This window comes from Mobula hypostoma, chromosome 8 (assembly GCF_963921235.1).
Source record: "Mobula hypostoma chromosome 8, sMobHyp1.1, whole genome shotgun sequence".
Taxonomy (NCBI): Eukaryota; Metazoa; Chordata; class Chondrichthyes; order Myliobatiformes; family Myliobatidae; genus Mobula; species Mobula hypostoma.
In genome coordinates, this window is record NC_086104.1 from 62,875,304 (window position 1) to 62,894,095 (window position 18,792).

General features: G+C 40.8%; 1 protein-coding gene across 1 annotated transcript in view; it reads right to left on the reverse strand.

The window, feature by feature from the left end:
- The window catches only part of pde10a (phosphodiesterase 10A), a 258,340-nt gene extending 239,923 nt beyond the window's left edge, over positions 1-18,417 (reverse strand). The window contains 3 exon segments of the mRNA XM_063055068.1: positions 17,998-18,172; positions 18,174-18,398; positions 18,400-18,417. Coding sequence (XP_062911138.1) covers positions 17,998-18,172; positions 18,174-18,398; positions 18,400-18,417 — 418 coding nt within the window.
- Positions 18,418-18,792: the final 375 nt, after the last annotated feature.

Sequence of the window (18,792 nt, forward strand, 5' to 3'; positions counted from 1 at the left end):
GAGAGCGCACGAAAGAGTGTGAGAGAGAGAGTGTGCGCGCACCTACAAAGGATAAAATACAGCACTTTTTTTGAAATCTACAATGAGATATTTGTCAATATAGTAAAACTAAGAAATAACATTACTGTAGTCTTCTGTGTGTAGGTTTTACCAAGCCTAAGCCCATTATAAGGTGATCACAAAGTGATGCCTGTTAATTAAACATGGTGATCAACATTTTGATGTGGCAATATGTGATCATTAATAGTCACCTTCAATTGTTCATAAAGGTGCAATATTATTTGATTGCAGTTCAATTGTTTCTGACTACATTTTGTAAAAGGTGCAACATTGTGCTCATGATGAATTAGCTTCCTATGGTAAAATGAGGAAGCAACAGGCTTCAATTCCAAGAAGTTTAAAGAGAGTTCATCGAGGTAATAATTGCTAAATAGTCGAAGAAGGCAGCCTATTGAGATTTTCAAAGTTCATCATGAAATAAGCTAGAACCTTTCCATTGCAGGGGCATTCTCAACTGGGATAATTATTTATACAATTAATTCCAATGCTAGAAATTGTATGACAGCTTGAGTTTGATGTCTCAAAAATATTAATACCCCAGGTTACCATTTACAGTTTCCAGAGGCTATTTCTAACAAGTTGGCTATTTTCAGCAGTGGGGTGCATCTTTATAAATGTAAGTGGACTGTGCAGTGTACAATTACAGTGGCATGCAAAAGTTTGGGCACCCTTGGTTAAAATTTCTGTTACCTGTACTGTGAATAGCTAAGCGAGTATAAGATGAACTGATTTCCAAAAGGTATGAAATTAAAGATGACGCATTTCTTTAATATTTTAAACAAGAAAACTATTTTATTTCCATCTTTTACAGTTTCAAAATAATAAAAAAGAAAAAGGGCCTGAAGCAAAAGTTTGGGCACCCTGCATGGCTGTACTTAGTAACACCCCCTTTGGCAAGTAATACAGCTTGTAAACACTTTGTAGCCGGCTAAGAGTCTTTCAATTCTTGTTTGGGGGATTTTCACCCATTTTTCTTTGCAAAAGGCTTCTAGTTCTGTGAGATTCTTGGGCCGTCTTGCATGCACTGCTTTTTTGAGGTCTATCCACAGATTTTCAATGATGTTTAGGTCAGGAGACTGTGAGGGCCATGGCAAAACCTTCAGCTTGCGCCTCTTGAGGTAGTCCATTGTGGATTTTGAGGTGTGTTTAGGTTCATTACCTGTTGTGGAGGCCATCCTCTTTTCATCTTTGGCTTTTTTACAGCTGGTGTGATGTTTGCTTCCACAATTTGCTGGTATTTAATTGAATTCATTGTTCCCTCTACCAGTAAATGTTCCCCGTGCCACTGGCTGCAACACAAGCCCAAAGCATGATCGATCCACCCCATGCTTAACAGTTGGAGAGGGGTTCTTTTCATGAAATTCTGCACCCATTTTTCTCCAAACATACCTTTGCTCATTGCAGCCAAAAAGTTCTATTTTAATTTCATCAGTCCACAGGACATGTTTCCAAAATGCATCAGGCTTGTTTAGATGTTCCTTTGAACCTTTTGAATAGAACTTTTTGGTCGCAATGAGCAAAGGTATGTTTGGAGAAAAAAGGGTGCAGAATTTCATGAAAAGAACATCTCTACAACTGTTAAGCACGGGGCTGGATCGATCATGCTTTGGGCTTGTGTTGAAGCCAGTGGCACAGGGAACATTTCACTGGTAGAGGGAAGAATGAATTCAATTAAATACCAGCAAATTCTGGAAGCAAACATCACACCGTCCATAACAAAGCCGAAGATGAAAAGAGGATGGCTTCTACAACAGGATAATGAATCTAAACACACCCCAAAATCCACAATGGACTACCTCAAGAGGTGCAAGCTGAAGGTTTTGCCATGGCCCTCACAGTCCCCCGACCTAAACATCATCGAGAATCTGTGGATAGACCTCAAAAGAGCAGCATGCAAGACGGCCCAAGAATCTCACAGAACTAGAAGCCTTTTGCAAAGAAAAATGGGTGAAAATTCCCCAAACAAGAACTGAAAGACTCTTAGCTGGCTACAAAAAGCGTTTACAAGCTGTGATTTTTGCCAAAGGGGGTGTTACTAAGTACAGCCATGCAGGGTGCCCAAACTTTTGCTTCAGGCGCTTTTCCTTTTTTGTTATTTTGAAACTGTAAAAGATGGAAATAAAAAAGCTTTCTTGATTGAAATATTTAAGAAATGTGTCATCTTTAACTTTATGCCTTTTGGAATCAGTTTATCTTTTACTCACGTAGCTATTCACAGTAACAGAAATTTTGACCAAGGGTGCCCAAACTTTTGCATGCCCCTGTAGGTCAAATTCAATGTGAAGTTAATTATTCTAACCTCAATGATAGTTCAGTCCTAAATCTACTCCTCAGTCTTTTTCTCCGGTACTCGGCCCGAAACATTGACTGTACTCTTTTCCTAGATACTGCTTGCCTTGCTGAGTACCTCCAGCATTTTGTGTGTGTTGCTTAGAATTCCAGCATCTGCAGATTCCAGCTGATGCGACACTTCACCCGCGAGTCTGTTGGGGTCATCTCCTGTGTCTGGTGCTCCCAGTATGGTCTCCTGTACATCAGTGAGACTCGACGTAGATTGGGAGACTGCTTCGCTGAGAAATCCGCCAGAAAAAGTGGGATCTCCCAGTGGCCACCCATTGTAATTCCACTTCACATTCCCAAAGGTCCATTCATGGCCTCCTCCACTATCGTGATGAGACATTTAGGTTGGAGGAACAACACCGTATATTCCGTCTGGGTAACCACCAATCTGATGGCATGAAATCAATTTCTCTAACTTCTTGTGACGCCTCCCACCACCCTACCCCCCTTCACCATTTCCCACCCCCCTTTCCTTCTTTCACCTCATCTCCATACCTGCCATCGCCTCCCTCTGGTTTTCATCCATCCCCCCTCTTTTCTTTCTTCCATGGCCTTCTGTCTCTATCACCAATCAACTTCCCACCTAATTACTTCATCCTTGCCCCCTCCTGGTTGCATCTATCACGTTGTGTTTCTCTCTCCCCTCCCCTCACATTTTAATTCTACTTCTCAGCCTTTTTCTCCAGTCCTGCCGAAGGATTTCAGCCCGAAAAATCAACTGTACTCTTTTTCTAGATGCTGTCTGGCCTGCTGAGTTCCTCCAGCATTTTGTGTGTATCACTCAGATTTCCAGCATCTGCATATTTTCTTGTGTTTATGATAGGTATTTTATATTATTATTACAATGAAGTAGTCGGCCTAGTCAGAGGGAAGTATTTAATATAGAAGCCAATGGTATACACAAGAATCAGCCTTCAAATAATTTTTGAAATAACATTATATGGATGTGTAAACCTGGACTGTTCTCCACCCAAACAACAGCCGCATTGTCAAACCAGGCAACAATCCAACGAACCATGGAGGCATAGCTATTTTATACAAGAGCATGATTGGTTCCTCAAAATGTACACATACCATATTTCAAAATATATCTGTTTAACAGCAAATATGTCAGCAGCTTGTGACAATTTGATAAGGTTTGGCCAAATATATGGGGCCACTTTCTTCTCACCTGAAGAGATTTGGGGAAAAAAGCACTACTTAATTGGCTTCCAATCATTTCAAGTTGAAACAATAAATGGTAGAAAAACTAGACATTTCAGAATCACTTCTGAACCTTTTTGAACCAAAACTGATGGGCTATAAATCACCTTTCTTCATTGTCTTTGAACCTAAGATTGAAACTCTGTATATTGAGTCTTGGAAAAAATCTTCCACTGATCATCCCTGAAGGTTTCCTTATATTAAAGGACGAAGGGTCTCGGCCCGAAACGTCAGCTGTACCACTTCCTAGAGATGCTGCCTGGCCTGCTGCGTTCACCAGCAGCTTTTATGTGTGTTGCTTGAAATTCCAGCATCTGCAGATTTCCTTGCGTTTGCGCCTTACATTACTTATCTGGACACATTTTGCAGGCCTTTCCAATTGCACCATCATTAATTAACCAGCAAAAAAATACAGCAATATACAGTAAAAAGTTTTTTTTCCCAGACTGCACTATTTCAGAGCAGAAATTCTACTTCATTCTCATACTGCTTACAGAGAAGAAGAATTAGAATCTATTTAGTTCTTTTTAAATCTTTTTATTGAGTAAGTATACAAAAAAGGTAAGCCATATAAACATTAATACAATGTTAAAGTATAATAAAATTCCAAAAGATAACAATACCAAAAAGAAAATACTACAAACAATGTAATTTAAGCATAAGAAACCAAGATAACATAATAGTATACTAGATTTTATATATATCAATGGAAAAAAAGAAAAAAAAACCCCAAAAAAAAAACCCACCGTGCAACTAACTAAAAGCAAAGCAAAGCAATGGGCTAACTTGAAACCAAACAGAGTTAAACTTAAAATCACGTCCTCAATCCCGACCTCCATTAAAACAGTGAAGAGAAAACAAGAAGGGTAAATATTACATTAAATGAAAATATCGAATAAAAGGTCCCCAAATCTGTTCAAATTTAAATGAAGAATCATAAAGGTTACTTCTAATTTTCTCCAGATTCAAACATAAAATCGTCTGAGAAAACCAAAAAAAGGTAGTTGGAGCATTAAGCTCTTTCCAATGTTGTAAAATACATCTTTTCGCCATTAAAGTAAGAAATGCAATCATTCTACGGGCTGAAGGGGAAAGATTACTAGAAATTTTAGGTAGTCCAAAGATAGCAGTAATAGGGTGAGGAGAGATATCTATATTTAATACCTTAGAAATAATATTGAAAATATCTCTCCAAAAAGTTTCCAAAGTAGGGCAAGACCAAAACATATGAGTTAAAGAGGCTATCTGCCCCGAACATCTATCACAGAAAGGATTAATATGCGAGTAAAAACGCGCTAACTTATCTTTGGACATATGTGCTCTATGAACCACTTTAAATTGAATTAGGGAATGTTTAGCACAAATAGAGGAAGTATTAACTAATTGTAAAATCTGCCCCCAATCATCCACAGAAATGGTAAGCCCCAATTCCTGTTCCCAATCTACCCTAATCTTATCAAATGGAGCTTTCCTAAGTTTCATAATAATATTATAAATCATAGCCGATGCACCTTTCTGACATGGATTAAGGTTAATTATCGAATCTAAAATATATATAGGAGGAAGCATTGGAAAGGAAGTAAGTATAGTACTTAGGAAATTTCTAACTTGTAAATATCTAAAAAAATGTATTCTTGATAAGTTATATTTGTTAGATAATTGTTCAAAAGACATAAGGGAACCATCTAAAAATAAATCCAAAAACCGTAAAATACCCTTAGTCTTCCAAGTTTGAAAAGCGCGATCCGTAAAAGAGGGAGGAAAAAATATGTTACCTAAAATAGGAATCGCTAACCCGAATTGATTAAGATCAAAAAATTTTCTGAATTGAAACCAAATGCGCAAAGCATATTTAACTATCGGGTTAGAGACCTGCTTAAGACGTTTCGAATCAAAAGGAAGAGAGGAACCTAAAATAGAACCAAGTGTATAACCCTGAACAGATTGTAATTCCAATGCTACCCATTTAGGAATAAATAGTATGTCCCGATCAAGTAACCAAAATTTCATATGTCGAATATTAATAGCCCAATAATAAAATCTAAAGTTAGGTAATGCTAAACCTCCATCTCTCTTAGCTTTCTGTAAATGTATTTTACCCAGTCTCGGATTCTTGTTCTGCCAAATAAATGAAGAAATTTTAGAGTCAACTTTATCAAAAAAAGATTTAGGAACGAAAATTGGTAATGCCTGAAACACATATAAAAATTTTGGCAAAAAAAACATCTTAACTGCATTAATACGACCAATCAAAGTTAAATATAAGGGAAACCATTTAGATGAAAGTTGAGTAATATGGTCTATTAATGGTAAAAAGTTAGTCTTAAATAAATCTTTATGTTTACAAGTAATTTTAATCCCAAGATATGAAAAGTAATTATTAATCAATTTAAATGGAAATTTATAATATAAGGGAAGATGTTTATTAATCGGAAAAAGTTCACTCTTACTAAGATTTAATTTATAACCTGAGAAAAGACCAAATTGTGCTAATAACTCTAAAACAGCAGGAATGGATCTCTCAGGATTAGAAATATATAAAAGTAAATCATCAGCATAGAGTGATAATTTATGGGACTTTAATCCCCGAGTTATCCCAGTAATATTTAAAGATTCTCGAATAGCAATTGCAAGAGGTTCTAATGCAATATCAAATAATAGGGGACTAAGAGGACAGCCTTGTCGAGTACCACGAAAGAGAGGAAAAAAAGGTGAGTTTAAGGAGTTAGTACGAACCGAGGCTACAGGGGAGTAATATAACAGTTTAATCCAGGATATAAATTTCAAGCTAAAATTAAACATTTCAAGCACCTTAAATAAATAAGGCCATTCTACTCTATCAAAAGCTTTCTCGGCATCTAAAGAAATAACACACTCAGGAACATTTTGTGAGGGAGTATAAACGATATTTAACAATGTACGAATATTATAAAAAGAGTAACGACCTTTAATAAAACCCGTTTGGTCTTCCGAAATAATAGAAGGAAGTACTTTTTCTAGTCTATTTGCTAATAACTTAGAAAAAACTTTAGAATCAACATTTAATAAAGATATTGGTCTATAAGATGCACATTGAGCAGGGTCTTTATCCTTCTTTAGTATTAAAGAAATTGATGCTCTATTAAAAGATTCCGGAAGTTTACCAAGTTTCAAAGAAGCCTCAAAAACCTTATAGAGCCAAGGAATCAATAAAGAAGCAAAACATTTATAAAATTCAACGGTAAACCCATCAGGGCCAGGAGCTTTCCCCAGATTCATAGAAAAAATAACATTCTTAATCTCATCCATTGTAATGGAAGTATCTAATAAAGAAGACATATCCTGTGAAATCAGAGGGAAGTCTAACTTATCTAAAAAATCATTCATATATTTAGAATCTCGAGGAGACTCTGATTGGTATAAAGAAGAATAAAAATCACAAAAGGTTTGATTAATCCCCACATGATCCAATATCAATCGATCATTTTGGTTATAAATCTGATTGATTTGAGATTTAACATAATTAGATTTCAATTGATTAGCCAGCAGCTTGCCAATTTTATCACTGTGAACATAAAAATCACTTCTTGTTTTCTTTAATTGGTTTACAATCGAGGACGAGAGTAGTAAACTGTGTTCCATTTGAAGTTCAGTTCTTTGTTTGTATAGCTCCTCAGAAGGAGCCATAACATATTTCTTATCAATTTCTTTAATCTTGTCCACAATTACCATCTCCTCCTGCTTCTGTTTCTTCCTCAAAGCAACGGAATACGAAATAATCTGACCCCGAATATAGGCTTTAAAAGTGTCCCAAAGAGTGTTAACCGAAATATCTTCTGTATGGTTAATTGTAAAAAAAAGCTCAATCTGTTCATTCATAAAATTAACAAAGTCCGAGTCCTGAAGCAACAGCGAATTAAAACGCCATTGTCTATTGTTTGGTATATTGGCCATAATTTTAATAGAAAGCTTAAGTGGAGCATGATCCGAAATGGTTATAGAATCATAATCACATTTAATCACTGAAGAAATGAGACGAGAATCAATGAAAAAATAATCAATTCTTGAATAGGAATGATGAACATGTGAAAAGAAGGAAAAATCTTTTTCCTGAGGATGCAGAAAACGCCAAATGTCCGTCGACCCAGAATCAGAAAGGAAAAAATTAATCAAATTTGCAGATTTATTAGGTAAAGTCCGTAAAGGAGCCGAACGGTCCAAAGCTGGAGATAAACAGGTATTAAGATCTCCGCCCCAAATCAATGAAAACTCGTTCAAATTCGGAAACTGATCAAACAATGATTTATAAAATTCCGGACAATCCATATTAGGAGCATAAACATTAACCAAAACTACTTTTTTATTAAATAATAAACCACTAACCAATAAAAATCTACCATTCGGATCAGAGATAATATCCTGTTGTATAAAAGTAACTGAGGAGTCTATAAAGATAGAGACGCCTCGAATCTTAGCATTGGAGTTCGAATGAAATTGTTGTCCCTAGAATCTATTTAGTTGATGGACATATATGATTACATTGTTGAATATTTTGTAGTTTCAGCTATGCAAACCAATATTCATTAAGAAATGTTTTGTGGAACCACACACAATCAGGAAAATACTACATTCCATCTTAATCTACTTATAAATTAGCAATAAATCTGCAATTCAACTGAGCATTTTTAGGATTGGGAAGAAAAATTGCCAGCAATTTCTATTCCTAATTACTATCTAGCGACCTCTGTTGGAGAGAATACTTAGCATGCCAAAAATAAAGCCTTTTGGCCCAACTTGTCCCTGATGACCAGGATGGCTTACCAAAACTGGTCCCATTTGTCCACATTTGGGCCACATCCCTTTAAAACTTCTCTAACCATGAGTTAACCAGTTGTCTTTTAAATGTTGTGATTGGACCTGCCTCAACTACTTTCTTTGGCAGCTCATTCCATAAATAAATGCACTGCCCTCTGTGTGAAGAAGTTGCTCCTCAGTCCCATTTAAATCTTTTCCCTCTCACTTTAAATCACTGACCTCTAGTTTCTGGTTCCCTGTTCCCAGGGAAAGAAAATACTATGTTTATTCACCCAATCTGTGCCCCAGGTAATTTTATGCACTTCCATAATGTCACTGTGCAGCCTCCTATGTCCCAAGGAATAAAGTTCTAGCCTGGCCAACCTCTCCTTGTAAACCAGACCTCTTGAATCCTAGCAACATTCTTTCAAGCAACACGCACAAAATGCTGGTGGAATGCAGTAGGCCAGGCAGCATCACTAGGAAGAAGTACAGTCGACGTTTCGGGTCGAGACCCTTCGTCACTCTTTCAAATCTTCTTGCACTCTTGAGCTTAATGACATCTTTCCTATAGAAGTGACCAAAACTATACACAAAACACCCAGTACAGCTGGGACACAACTCCCAATACCTGTACTCAATACCTCAATTGATGAAAGCTGGTGTGCTAAAAACATCATCACCACTCTATCTACCTATGACACACATCACCTCCACCAAACTTAGTACTTATGCAATGAGAGAGGACAAAATTTACTTTGTTATGATTTCTGCAAGGTGAACCACCCACCCAACACTATCCGGACTGAAATACACTTAGTTAATATTCTGAAAGGAAGTCAGTAACACTTCAGTAAATAAAATTGTATCTTTGTGTACAGAACAATGAACCAGCAATGGCAAATTTACATTAGGAGTTTATGGCAATACAAAAGAGACTTCGCTTTGTACTGATGCCAAGTTTCAGCCCTGTTATATGAAGGTTATTTCTGGACTAAGCCAAGAGATTCCCCAGCAGTACTACTTTCACATAATGCTAAATTTTATGCTACTTAAACAGATATGCAATGGCACAAAACATTCCAATACAACCTGTAATTTAATCATGATGTATCCCAGCAATTCAGTTACCCTACTTAATTCATCTCCAGAACAAAATGCACACTGTAAATAAAGTATAGGTTATATTGTAACTACAACAACAAAGAGCCAACAACCAGCAAAAAAATCAAGCTCCTTTGGAACAACACACATCAAAGTTGCTGGTGAACGCAGCAGGCCAAGCAGCATCTATAGGAAGAGGCGCAGTCGACGTTTCAGGCCGAGACCCTTCGTCAGGTCTCGGCCTGAAACGTCGACTGCACCTCTTCCTACAGATGCTGCCTGGCCTGCTGCGTTCACCAGCAACTTTGATGTGTGTTGCTTGAATTTCCAGCATCTGCAGAATTCCTGTTGTTTAAGCTCCTTTGGAAACAGATTTCAATCTGACATCTTATGCATTGCATTTTGGGAGATTTATGGACATTTTAAATACAATTAGATAAAAAAAATTTACAATTGAGAGTAGAAATTCTTTGTCCAGCTATATAATGCTTTTTAATGTTATACCTGTGTAGACATGATTAATCCTTTTCCACAATTTTAAAAGAATTATATATTTAAAACAGATGAGAAAATAATTATCCAGTCAATTATATTTAGGTGCTACTTACTACTAGATACTCTGATTCTGAACTACAAACTCATATTTCACTTGATTTATGACAGTACCATGCCCTATCTAATCCAGCCATTTGGTGAGCCTGAAATTGCTACTACAGGTCCACAATCCCTTATCCGAAATGCTGAAATCCAAAAAGCTCCGGAAACCGAAGTTTTTTTCATGGGGTTGTGGAGCGTGTCGTAGCAAGGCTTGTTTTGCACACCAACAGTTGACGTCACTCAGGTGTGACGTGGCAGCACTAGCAGAGGCCGCCAGACGTCAGTTGTGGCTCAGCGCTCGTACTGGTTACACGTGCATTTGCTGTTTGCTGATGTTTTGTGTTCATTGTTGACTTTGTGTTTAATTTCACTGTGAAAACGTCAAAAAGAGCTGCAGATACCCCTATGGGTAACAATGAGATTATGGCAGTTTACTCAGTTAAAGAGAGATTGCTTAGACATAAACCTATGTTAATGAGACAGATGACACTTGAAGAAGTCTTTTAAAAACACCATCTGTCGTAGTGCTGCTTCATAACTTGAGAATCCTGTTCCTGGTCCATCAGGTACCTGTAGAGTATTTAGCTTAGTTTGAACCTGTATATGTCCTAGAGTATTTACGTTCTATATTTATTCCAATAAGTCAAAAAGAGCGTGGATCGGGAAAACCCGGAAGTTCTCTCTCCAGCACTCGTTGTTAAGCATGTACAGACTTTTTACTTATCATTATTCCCTAAACAGTACAGTAAAACAACTACTTACATAGCATTTACATTGTATTTGGTATTATAACTAATCTAGAGATGATTTATACGGAAGGATGTGCGTAGGTCTGGAGCTCCCCTGGGTCCTAAAGTCTACCCGCACTGAGACAGGTTAATTATCAATATAATTATCAATTTTCTGAAATTTGAAAAATTCTGAATTCAAAAATGCAACTGGCCCCAAGGATTTCGGATAAGGGATTGTGGACCTGTATTAATACCTTAAACTACAATTGTATCAAGAGCTGATAAACCAAACTGATTTTTGTTGTTCAATACTCAGTTCAAGTTTTACCTCATTCCTTCTTCCCTAACATCTATCCACATTAAAGACAACTTCCTTTTGCTTTCACGCTGCTTTTGTGGTTCAGACTAACTGTAATTATAGTGTGGTTCCCTATAATGTTCCACTGAGAAAGTCATTGCCAGGCTTCCTCTTAGCGACTGAAGAAGTGCTTCTTGAATTGCAGTTTGCAATTGAGTTGACCAAGAGGGACAGTGAGGATGCATGCCTTTCGCCAGGAAGCAACATGAACTATTTTTAATTTCACTAAAGCCAGCCTCTCAATCGGGATGCACTGTGGAACACCTGCCTCAAATATAATGGCCCTCAGAAATTTACCTGCATGATAAATGAAGGCAGGTACTAAGCTCCATGTAAATTCCATATGCATTATTTACAAACTCCACCCCATGCTAAATTTGTAGCAAGGTTTTTTAAAAATTTTACAAATACAGTATCTATTCTAAAAAATGTCCATAAATTAAACTGTTGACCAAAGTGAAGTTACAAGAAACATAAACATGAAGAACTCTGCAGATGCTGGAAATTCAAGCAACACACAAAGTTGCTGGTGAACACAGCAGAACGCAACAACACCTTATATTCCGTCTGGGTAGCCTCCAACCTGATGGCATGAACATCGACTTCTCTAACTTCCGCCAATGCCCCACCTCCCCCTCGTACACCATCCGTTATTTATTTATATACACACATTCTTTCCCTTTCTTTCCCTCTGTCCCTCTCACTATACCCCTTGCCCATCCTCTGGGGTTTTCCCCCCCTCCTCCTTTTCTTTCTCCCTAGGCCTCCCATCCCATGATCCTCTCATATCCCTTTTGCCAATCAACTGTCCAGCTCTTGGCTCCATCCCTCCCCCTCCTGTCTTCTCCTATCATTTTGGATCTCCTCCTCCCTCTCCCACTTTCAAATCTCTTACTAGCTCTTCCTTCAGTTAGTCCTGATGAAGGGTCTCGGCCCGAAACATCAACTGTACCTCTTCCTAGAGATGCTGCCTGGCCTGCTGCGTTCACCAGCAACTTTGATGGGTGTTACAAGAAATATTGTAGTTTCACAATAAAACAACGATCAATTAAGAAAATATTACATAACTTGCTTCGTTTTTTTAAAAAAGCACATCTTAAACATATTTCAAATCTGTTGCTACCAAGTTCGGTATCTTTTCCAAATAAATTTAAAAGGGATTAAGGTCCACGATGTAATAATGTTACCTCATTCGGAGTTGTAAATTTTGTTGGCAGCTGGTTAAGTTAACTTTGGTAAAGTATTTGTATACATGTGCAGACTAAACCAAGTCCCAGGTGTACTGCCGAGAGTCACATGAAAGATAATCATTCACATTAATCACTTATCAAGTAAGATGCAACAGAACAAACCAAGTGTTTGTTCAATAATCTAACTTAAAAAGAAAATGTTAAAATTACATTAAGATGTGCCATTTCATAAATGTGTACGATAACAAGTGTTCCATTACAAATTGAATTCAAACTCAGTCTTATGAAAAATACCGTAATTATTGCTTTAATTCTCCTACACAAAAACAATGTATGTACATACACAATCAAGTCACAATATCAAAAATTAACACTCCAGAGACAAAACAAAAATCTGTCTCCCTTTCAGAACAAAGAATTCATTTTTTTCTGGGGGTCACTTTCTAAATACAAGTATGCTTTTTTTCCCTTTGAAATAAAATTTTGCACGTTTAAGGAGAATTCCACCATGGACTGCGAAAGGAGAAGAATTATGCAAGGGAATATCAACGCCATCCGATTAAAGCCTAGAGCTACGATACAGCAACAGACCTTATCCCCAGGAGAGGACGGGGATGATGGGCTACCCCAAGGGACAACTCGAAAGACTAACCCAGAAAAGAGGACTCTGGGGAGCTTCTATCTATCAGCAGTCTATGCCCCAGCAGGGGTGATGGTCTTAAGTATGTTTAAGAACTTCTCAAAAACTGAAAAATATTTAGGAAACCTGAAATGTTGACTGTGTTTCCCCCCAGAGATGCTAATTGGCCCACTAAATTCCTCCATTATTTTGTTCTCTAGATTCCAGAACCTGTAGTCTGCGGAGTCTCCATCTCAAGATTAAATGATATGATGCACTATTATGTAATGTTGAGAAGAATGAAAGTCTGCTCATCCTGCACCAAATTGTGGCTGGCAATTAAATATTTAAATATAATTAACTTAGTTGTTATTGAACCAAATAATGGACAGGAAATTCAAACAAGCAAGCAGAACAAATCTGCTCATTGGCATCTTGTGGCAAATATCTGCTAAGAAAATATGTTTATAATTGTTTATATAAACTTCTGTTTATGTTTTATAATTTGATAGAATTTTCAAAAATAGAGAAAACTTGAAAGTTCAAACATATATTTTGGCCTTCATTATTTCATCCACTGTCCTGCCCTGAAATTAAATTCTTCTTTTGTTGGCAACTTCTTTTCAAATATAGCATTTTTCTAATAATATTTTATTGAAACGTGAAGACAACCCATAAAAAAAACGTTTCAGGTAACCAACATGTGTTCCTCCCTCACGCTTACCCATCTACATAGATTTAATCTCACTAGAGCCAGGGAGGGGAGGGAGAAACACAAGGCGATAGGTAAAACCGGAGGGGAGAGAAGAAGGGTGAAGTAAAGAGCTGGGAAGTTGATTGGTGAGAGAGATACAGGGCTAGAGAAGGGAGAAATCTAATAGGAGAGGACAGAAGGCCATGGAAGAAAGAGAAGGGGGAAGAGTACCAGAGGAAGGCAATGGCCAGGTAAGGAGACAAAGTGGGACAGGGAAATGGTGATTGGTGAAAGGGCGGAAGCATTATTAGAAGTTCAAGGAATCAATGTTCATGCCATCAGGTTGGAGCCCACTCAGATGGAATATAAGGGGGTTGCCTCTCCAACCCGAGTGTGGCCTCATCGTGACAGTAGAGGAGGACCATGGATTGACACGTCAGAATGGGCTTGGGAAGTGTAATTAAAATGGGAGGCCTCTGGGAGATCCCGCTTCTTCTGGTGGATGGAGCATAGGTGCTCGCCGGAGCAGTTTCCCAATCTATGCCAGGTCTCATCCATATACAGGAGGCCACACCGGGAGCACCGGATACAGTAGATGACCCCAACAGACTCACAGGTGAAGTTTCACCTCACCTGGAAGGACTGTTTGGGGCTCTGAATGGTAGTAAGGGAAGAGGTGTAGGGGCAGGTGTAGCACTTGTTTCGCCTGCAAGGTTAAGTGCCAGGAGAGAGATCAGTGAGGAGGGACGAATGGACAAGAGAGTCGCAAAGGCAGTAATCCCCGCGGAAAGCAGAAAGTTGGGGGCGGGGGGAGGGAAAGATGTGCTTGGTAGTGGGATCTTGTTGGAGGTGGTGGAAGTTAAGGAGAATTATATGCTGGACGCGGAGGCTGGTCGCGTGATAGGTGAGGACAAGAGGAACCCTATCCCTGGTGGGGTGGCGGGAGGATGAGGTGAGGGCAGATGTGAACGACATGGAAGAGAAACAGTTGAGGGCAGCATTGATGGAGTAGGAAGGAAAGCCCCTTTCTTTGAAGAATGAAAAGCCTCATCCTGAGAGCAGATGTAGTGGAGACGGAGAATTGAGACAAGTAACAGGATGGGAAGAGTATAGTCCGTGGGTTTATAATACACATCAGTAGATACGTTGTCTCCAGAGATAGAGGCAGAGAGATGGAGAAACAGGAGAGAGGTGTGGGAAATGGACCAGGAAGATTGGAAGCACAGTGGAAGATGAAGGCAGAGTTAATAAAGTCAACGAGCTTGGCATGGATGCAGGAAGTAGCACCAATACAGTTGCTGGTGTAGAATAGGAGAAGTGGGGACTGACACCAGTGCAGGCCTGGAACAAAGACTGTTCCATGTAGCTGGCATAGCTGGGACTCATGCGAGTACAGTACCCATGGCTACATATTTAAAGGAAGTGGGAGGAGCCAAAGTAGAAATTATTGAGAGTGAGGGGACAAAATCCTTTAGACAGCAGAGAGTGGTGGTGGAGGGGAACTTGTTGGGTCTGGTGTCCAGGAAGAAACAAAGAGCTTTGGTGGGGGATGGAGGTATCTAGGGATAGGACATACGTAGTGAAAATAAGATGCTCTGGGAACTTGAAATCAATTGAAAAGATCAAGAAGAGTCACAGATGTAGGTACATGCCCTGATAATAAACCTGATTCTGATGTAGGTAGGAAGGGACTGAACCAGGGGGGATAAAACTGAGTGGAGGTATGCAAATAGGAGCTTAGTGGGACAGGAACAAGCTGAAAATATGTGACTAACTACTACACTACACTACTAAAAAGTGGAGTGAAATTAAGAAAACCACATCAATTGGGGTAAAATCTCTACTGCACAAGTATATGGATACTTTCACTTACTCTTGTAAAAGGTGTTTTTGTTTTCCTTGTAATCTCCTTTGAGCCCAGGCAACAAGTTTAGCAAATTACTGTTTTATAACAACATAAAACTAAAGCAAGATTTTTGAATCACCATCAAATTCATCCACAACCAAGACCCTGGTAACTATCCAGCTACTTGCAAACAAAACGAGCTTGTGAAGCGTGCCATTTGTTTCTGACATAACATCATTGCTATACGATTAAAAACTCAAGGCACAGGAGATGTGCACTCTTTCCCATTTCTCAGCAGCCAGTCGGGCCACTGAAGATCCGGAGAGTGCAGCTGCATCAAAGCCACCGATGACAGCTCGATGTCTGGTGTGGGAACGCCGCGGACTGTTATATCCTCGGGTTGTACACAGAGACGCTTCCATTCCCGACGCAAGCACTTGTCACCGCTCACTCTCCCCGTTCGGTGAAGATTAAATTGAGCGCTACTTCGTGGACATAATCGAGAACCAAAACTTACGAACATACCTTTGCGCCTTAAAGTGGATTTGCTCTCCATGAAGCGGCAGTGATCCGAGGGGAGAGCGGGTTACAGCCCTTTAAAGAAATAGCGAGAAGTCCAGCCACTCCGCGAGCAAACTCGGGGTGATTTGGGACTGCAGTCTGCCTAGTACCGCCAGAAATATGCCACAGAGGCTGGTCCCTGTCACAAAGACTACTCGTCATCCCCCCCCCCCCCCAAGCTACCCAGTCTCCAACCACATCACCAGCCACCAACAATCGACTCCTTGTCCTATGCCTACTCACCCCAATCAAGGGCACACACCTCCATGACCCGCCCAACCTCACACGCCAGCCATCCAGTATCACCGACCACCGCCACTACTAAATACCAAACCAACATCACCCACCAACTACTAAACTACCCACCTTGACCTTTACCCCTCCTACTACTGCCAGTTCTGACAATTTCCCATTGTGTCAGGTCTACCTGAGCACCTTGCTTATCCTGGAGCTGGCAACATGTGCTCACCCAATGACTCCAACCACCCACTGTCATCGTTGAACAAACAGCTTCTCACCTTCACCCAGATGGCCTCCCCAGCAGAGCACATATCCATTGCAATCACCATTTAGACACCCATCCCTTCAAACTACATCTACCTTTACCCATTAAACCAGGGCATCAGACCCACTGCTTGCAAATTCCTCACTTCTTTGACACCTCATTCTCACTGCAACCTTCTTCATCCACATCCAGCTACATCTCTCATTCAAGCCACCACATTCCTCTTCAACTCCCTACAATACAAATCCCATCCTGCCCAAGATAATCAAGCCCATCCCACCAAATCCGACTCACACTGGATCAGCACAATTCGCCTGAACTAGCCTTTCCATACCACTGCAGATTCAACATTCCAGCATTCTGGACTTGACACCTCCCCTCATCCCATCCTCTTTCCAGTCAATAATCTCTCACCCTAAATTTTGCCTCTTCCACCTCTGCACTCTACTTCCACACTCACCAATTTGGCCATCTCTGCTCAACCCATCCTTTGGAATTGCAACCACTCTACTCCTTTAAGCAGTTCTCCAAAAGTCCACTGTCATTCCAGCCCAACACAGGCACTCACAAGTCCACCCAATAATCCTCCCACCCACTGTTCTCCCCCACTCACAAACCCCACCCACTGCTTTCAACCCTTCCCCAAGCACCACCCATTAACTCTCCCCACAACCACCACCAGTGCTCACCCCCATCATACTCCAAATCCACACTCACGAACTCCACCCACTGTCCTCCCTCTACACAAACACAGTTTCTTTCTCCATCCACACTCAAACCACGCGAATCTAACCCCTTGCGATATCAGATCTCATAATTTTCCAACCTTACTCGCTCTTTTTGGGTTTATGCATTTAAATTGCTATCCATACAGCCCCCTTCCTTCACCTCTGAGCCCCACCCCTCCCCGTTCTCTCAGCTCCACAAATCCACGGCTCCGCCTTCTCTCCACTTAGCTCACATGGAGACCAGAGGGGACAATTTCCAGGCTCATCATTCACACGTATTTCCCGGCTGTAGACACCACCCATTTTACCAACACCCGCCGCCCCCGCCAGCCTGGCCCACCTCTCTCCATTCCACCTAATTTCACCCTACCTACCATGCCTTTGCATCCCAACGAGTCATAATCCATCGCATCTACTCCCCCCCCCCATTCCTCATTCACCCCAGGCCAGCAATTACCCGTAGGCCCAACCCGCCGGATCCCCCCTTCAGCCAACTCCCCCACCCACAAAACGACCTCACGCTTCCCTCCACAACCACACCAACCCCACCCTCTACAGGCCCGGCCCACCAACCACCATTAGGTAGCTGAGCCTGGCCATTGGGATAGCCCATGTCACGGCGACTCTGGGCAAACTCACGCCCAGAGTCTGAGGGAATCGCGGTGGGATAGGTGGAGGGAGGACGTACAGCAGGTGTAGAGGCAGTTGGCGAATCTCCGAAAGCAGCCGGCGGTGCCCCCGTCTCCCATGCCTGCCCGCTGGTGCCGCTTGCTCGGTGCCGGTTTGAAGTCGGATGAGAGCCCCGCCTGCGGTTCCGTCTGCCACTGCCCTGCAGCCCGTTTCCTCCTCGCAAGCCGGCCGGCGCCCGGCAGTGGGAGCAGGGAGGAGGAAAGTGCTGGAAGGGCGGTTCCTACCGGTGCTAGTGAGAAGCGGGTAACATCTCCACACCGGTTGTATGGGCGCTGCTGCCGCCGCCCGGGAGGGGGCGGGGACGGGGACCGGCTGAGGCGCGAGGGGAGGGAGCAGGCTAAGTCTCGGAGTAACCACCTCCGGCATGGCCATCGCCTCCGTGCAGTACTGGAGGTTTTTTTGAACATAAATGCAACATGCCAAGGATGTCGCCAGTCTGAAATGGCAACAGAAATGCAGGGATTACTTCGTAGGTCGGGCAACATCTGCAGAGAAAAAATAGTTAATGTTTCAGGTCCGGGACCTATCGCTAAATTTAAATTTCAGCTCTGCCTCCGCTTCTTAGTCTCTTTATTCAATGCTTATTGTCTCCCACTAACGGTTAACAAAATGAAGATATGACCAAGGGTAGAAAGACTGCGGTTCATTCTTTATTTTCTCACTATTCCAAAAGAAGTTTTAACAAAGTTATTTAAGGCGACAGAAATAGTGTTTATTTTTCACATAGGTTCGATATCCAAGTCGGTTTGCAAGGAATGACGCCCGCTGGCGAAATCAAAGCCACATTAGGGAT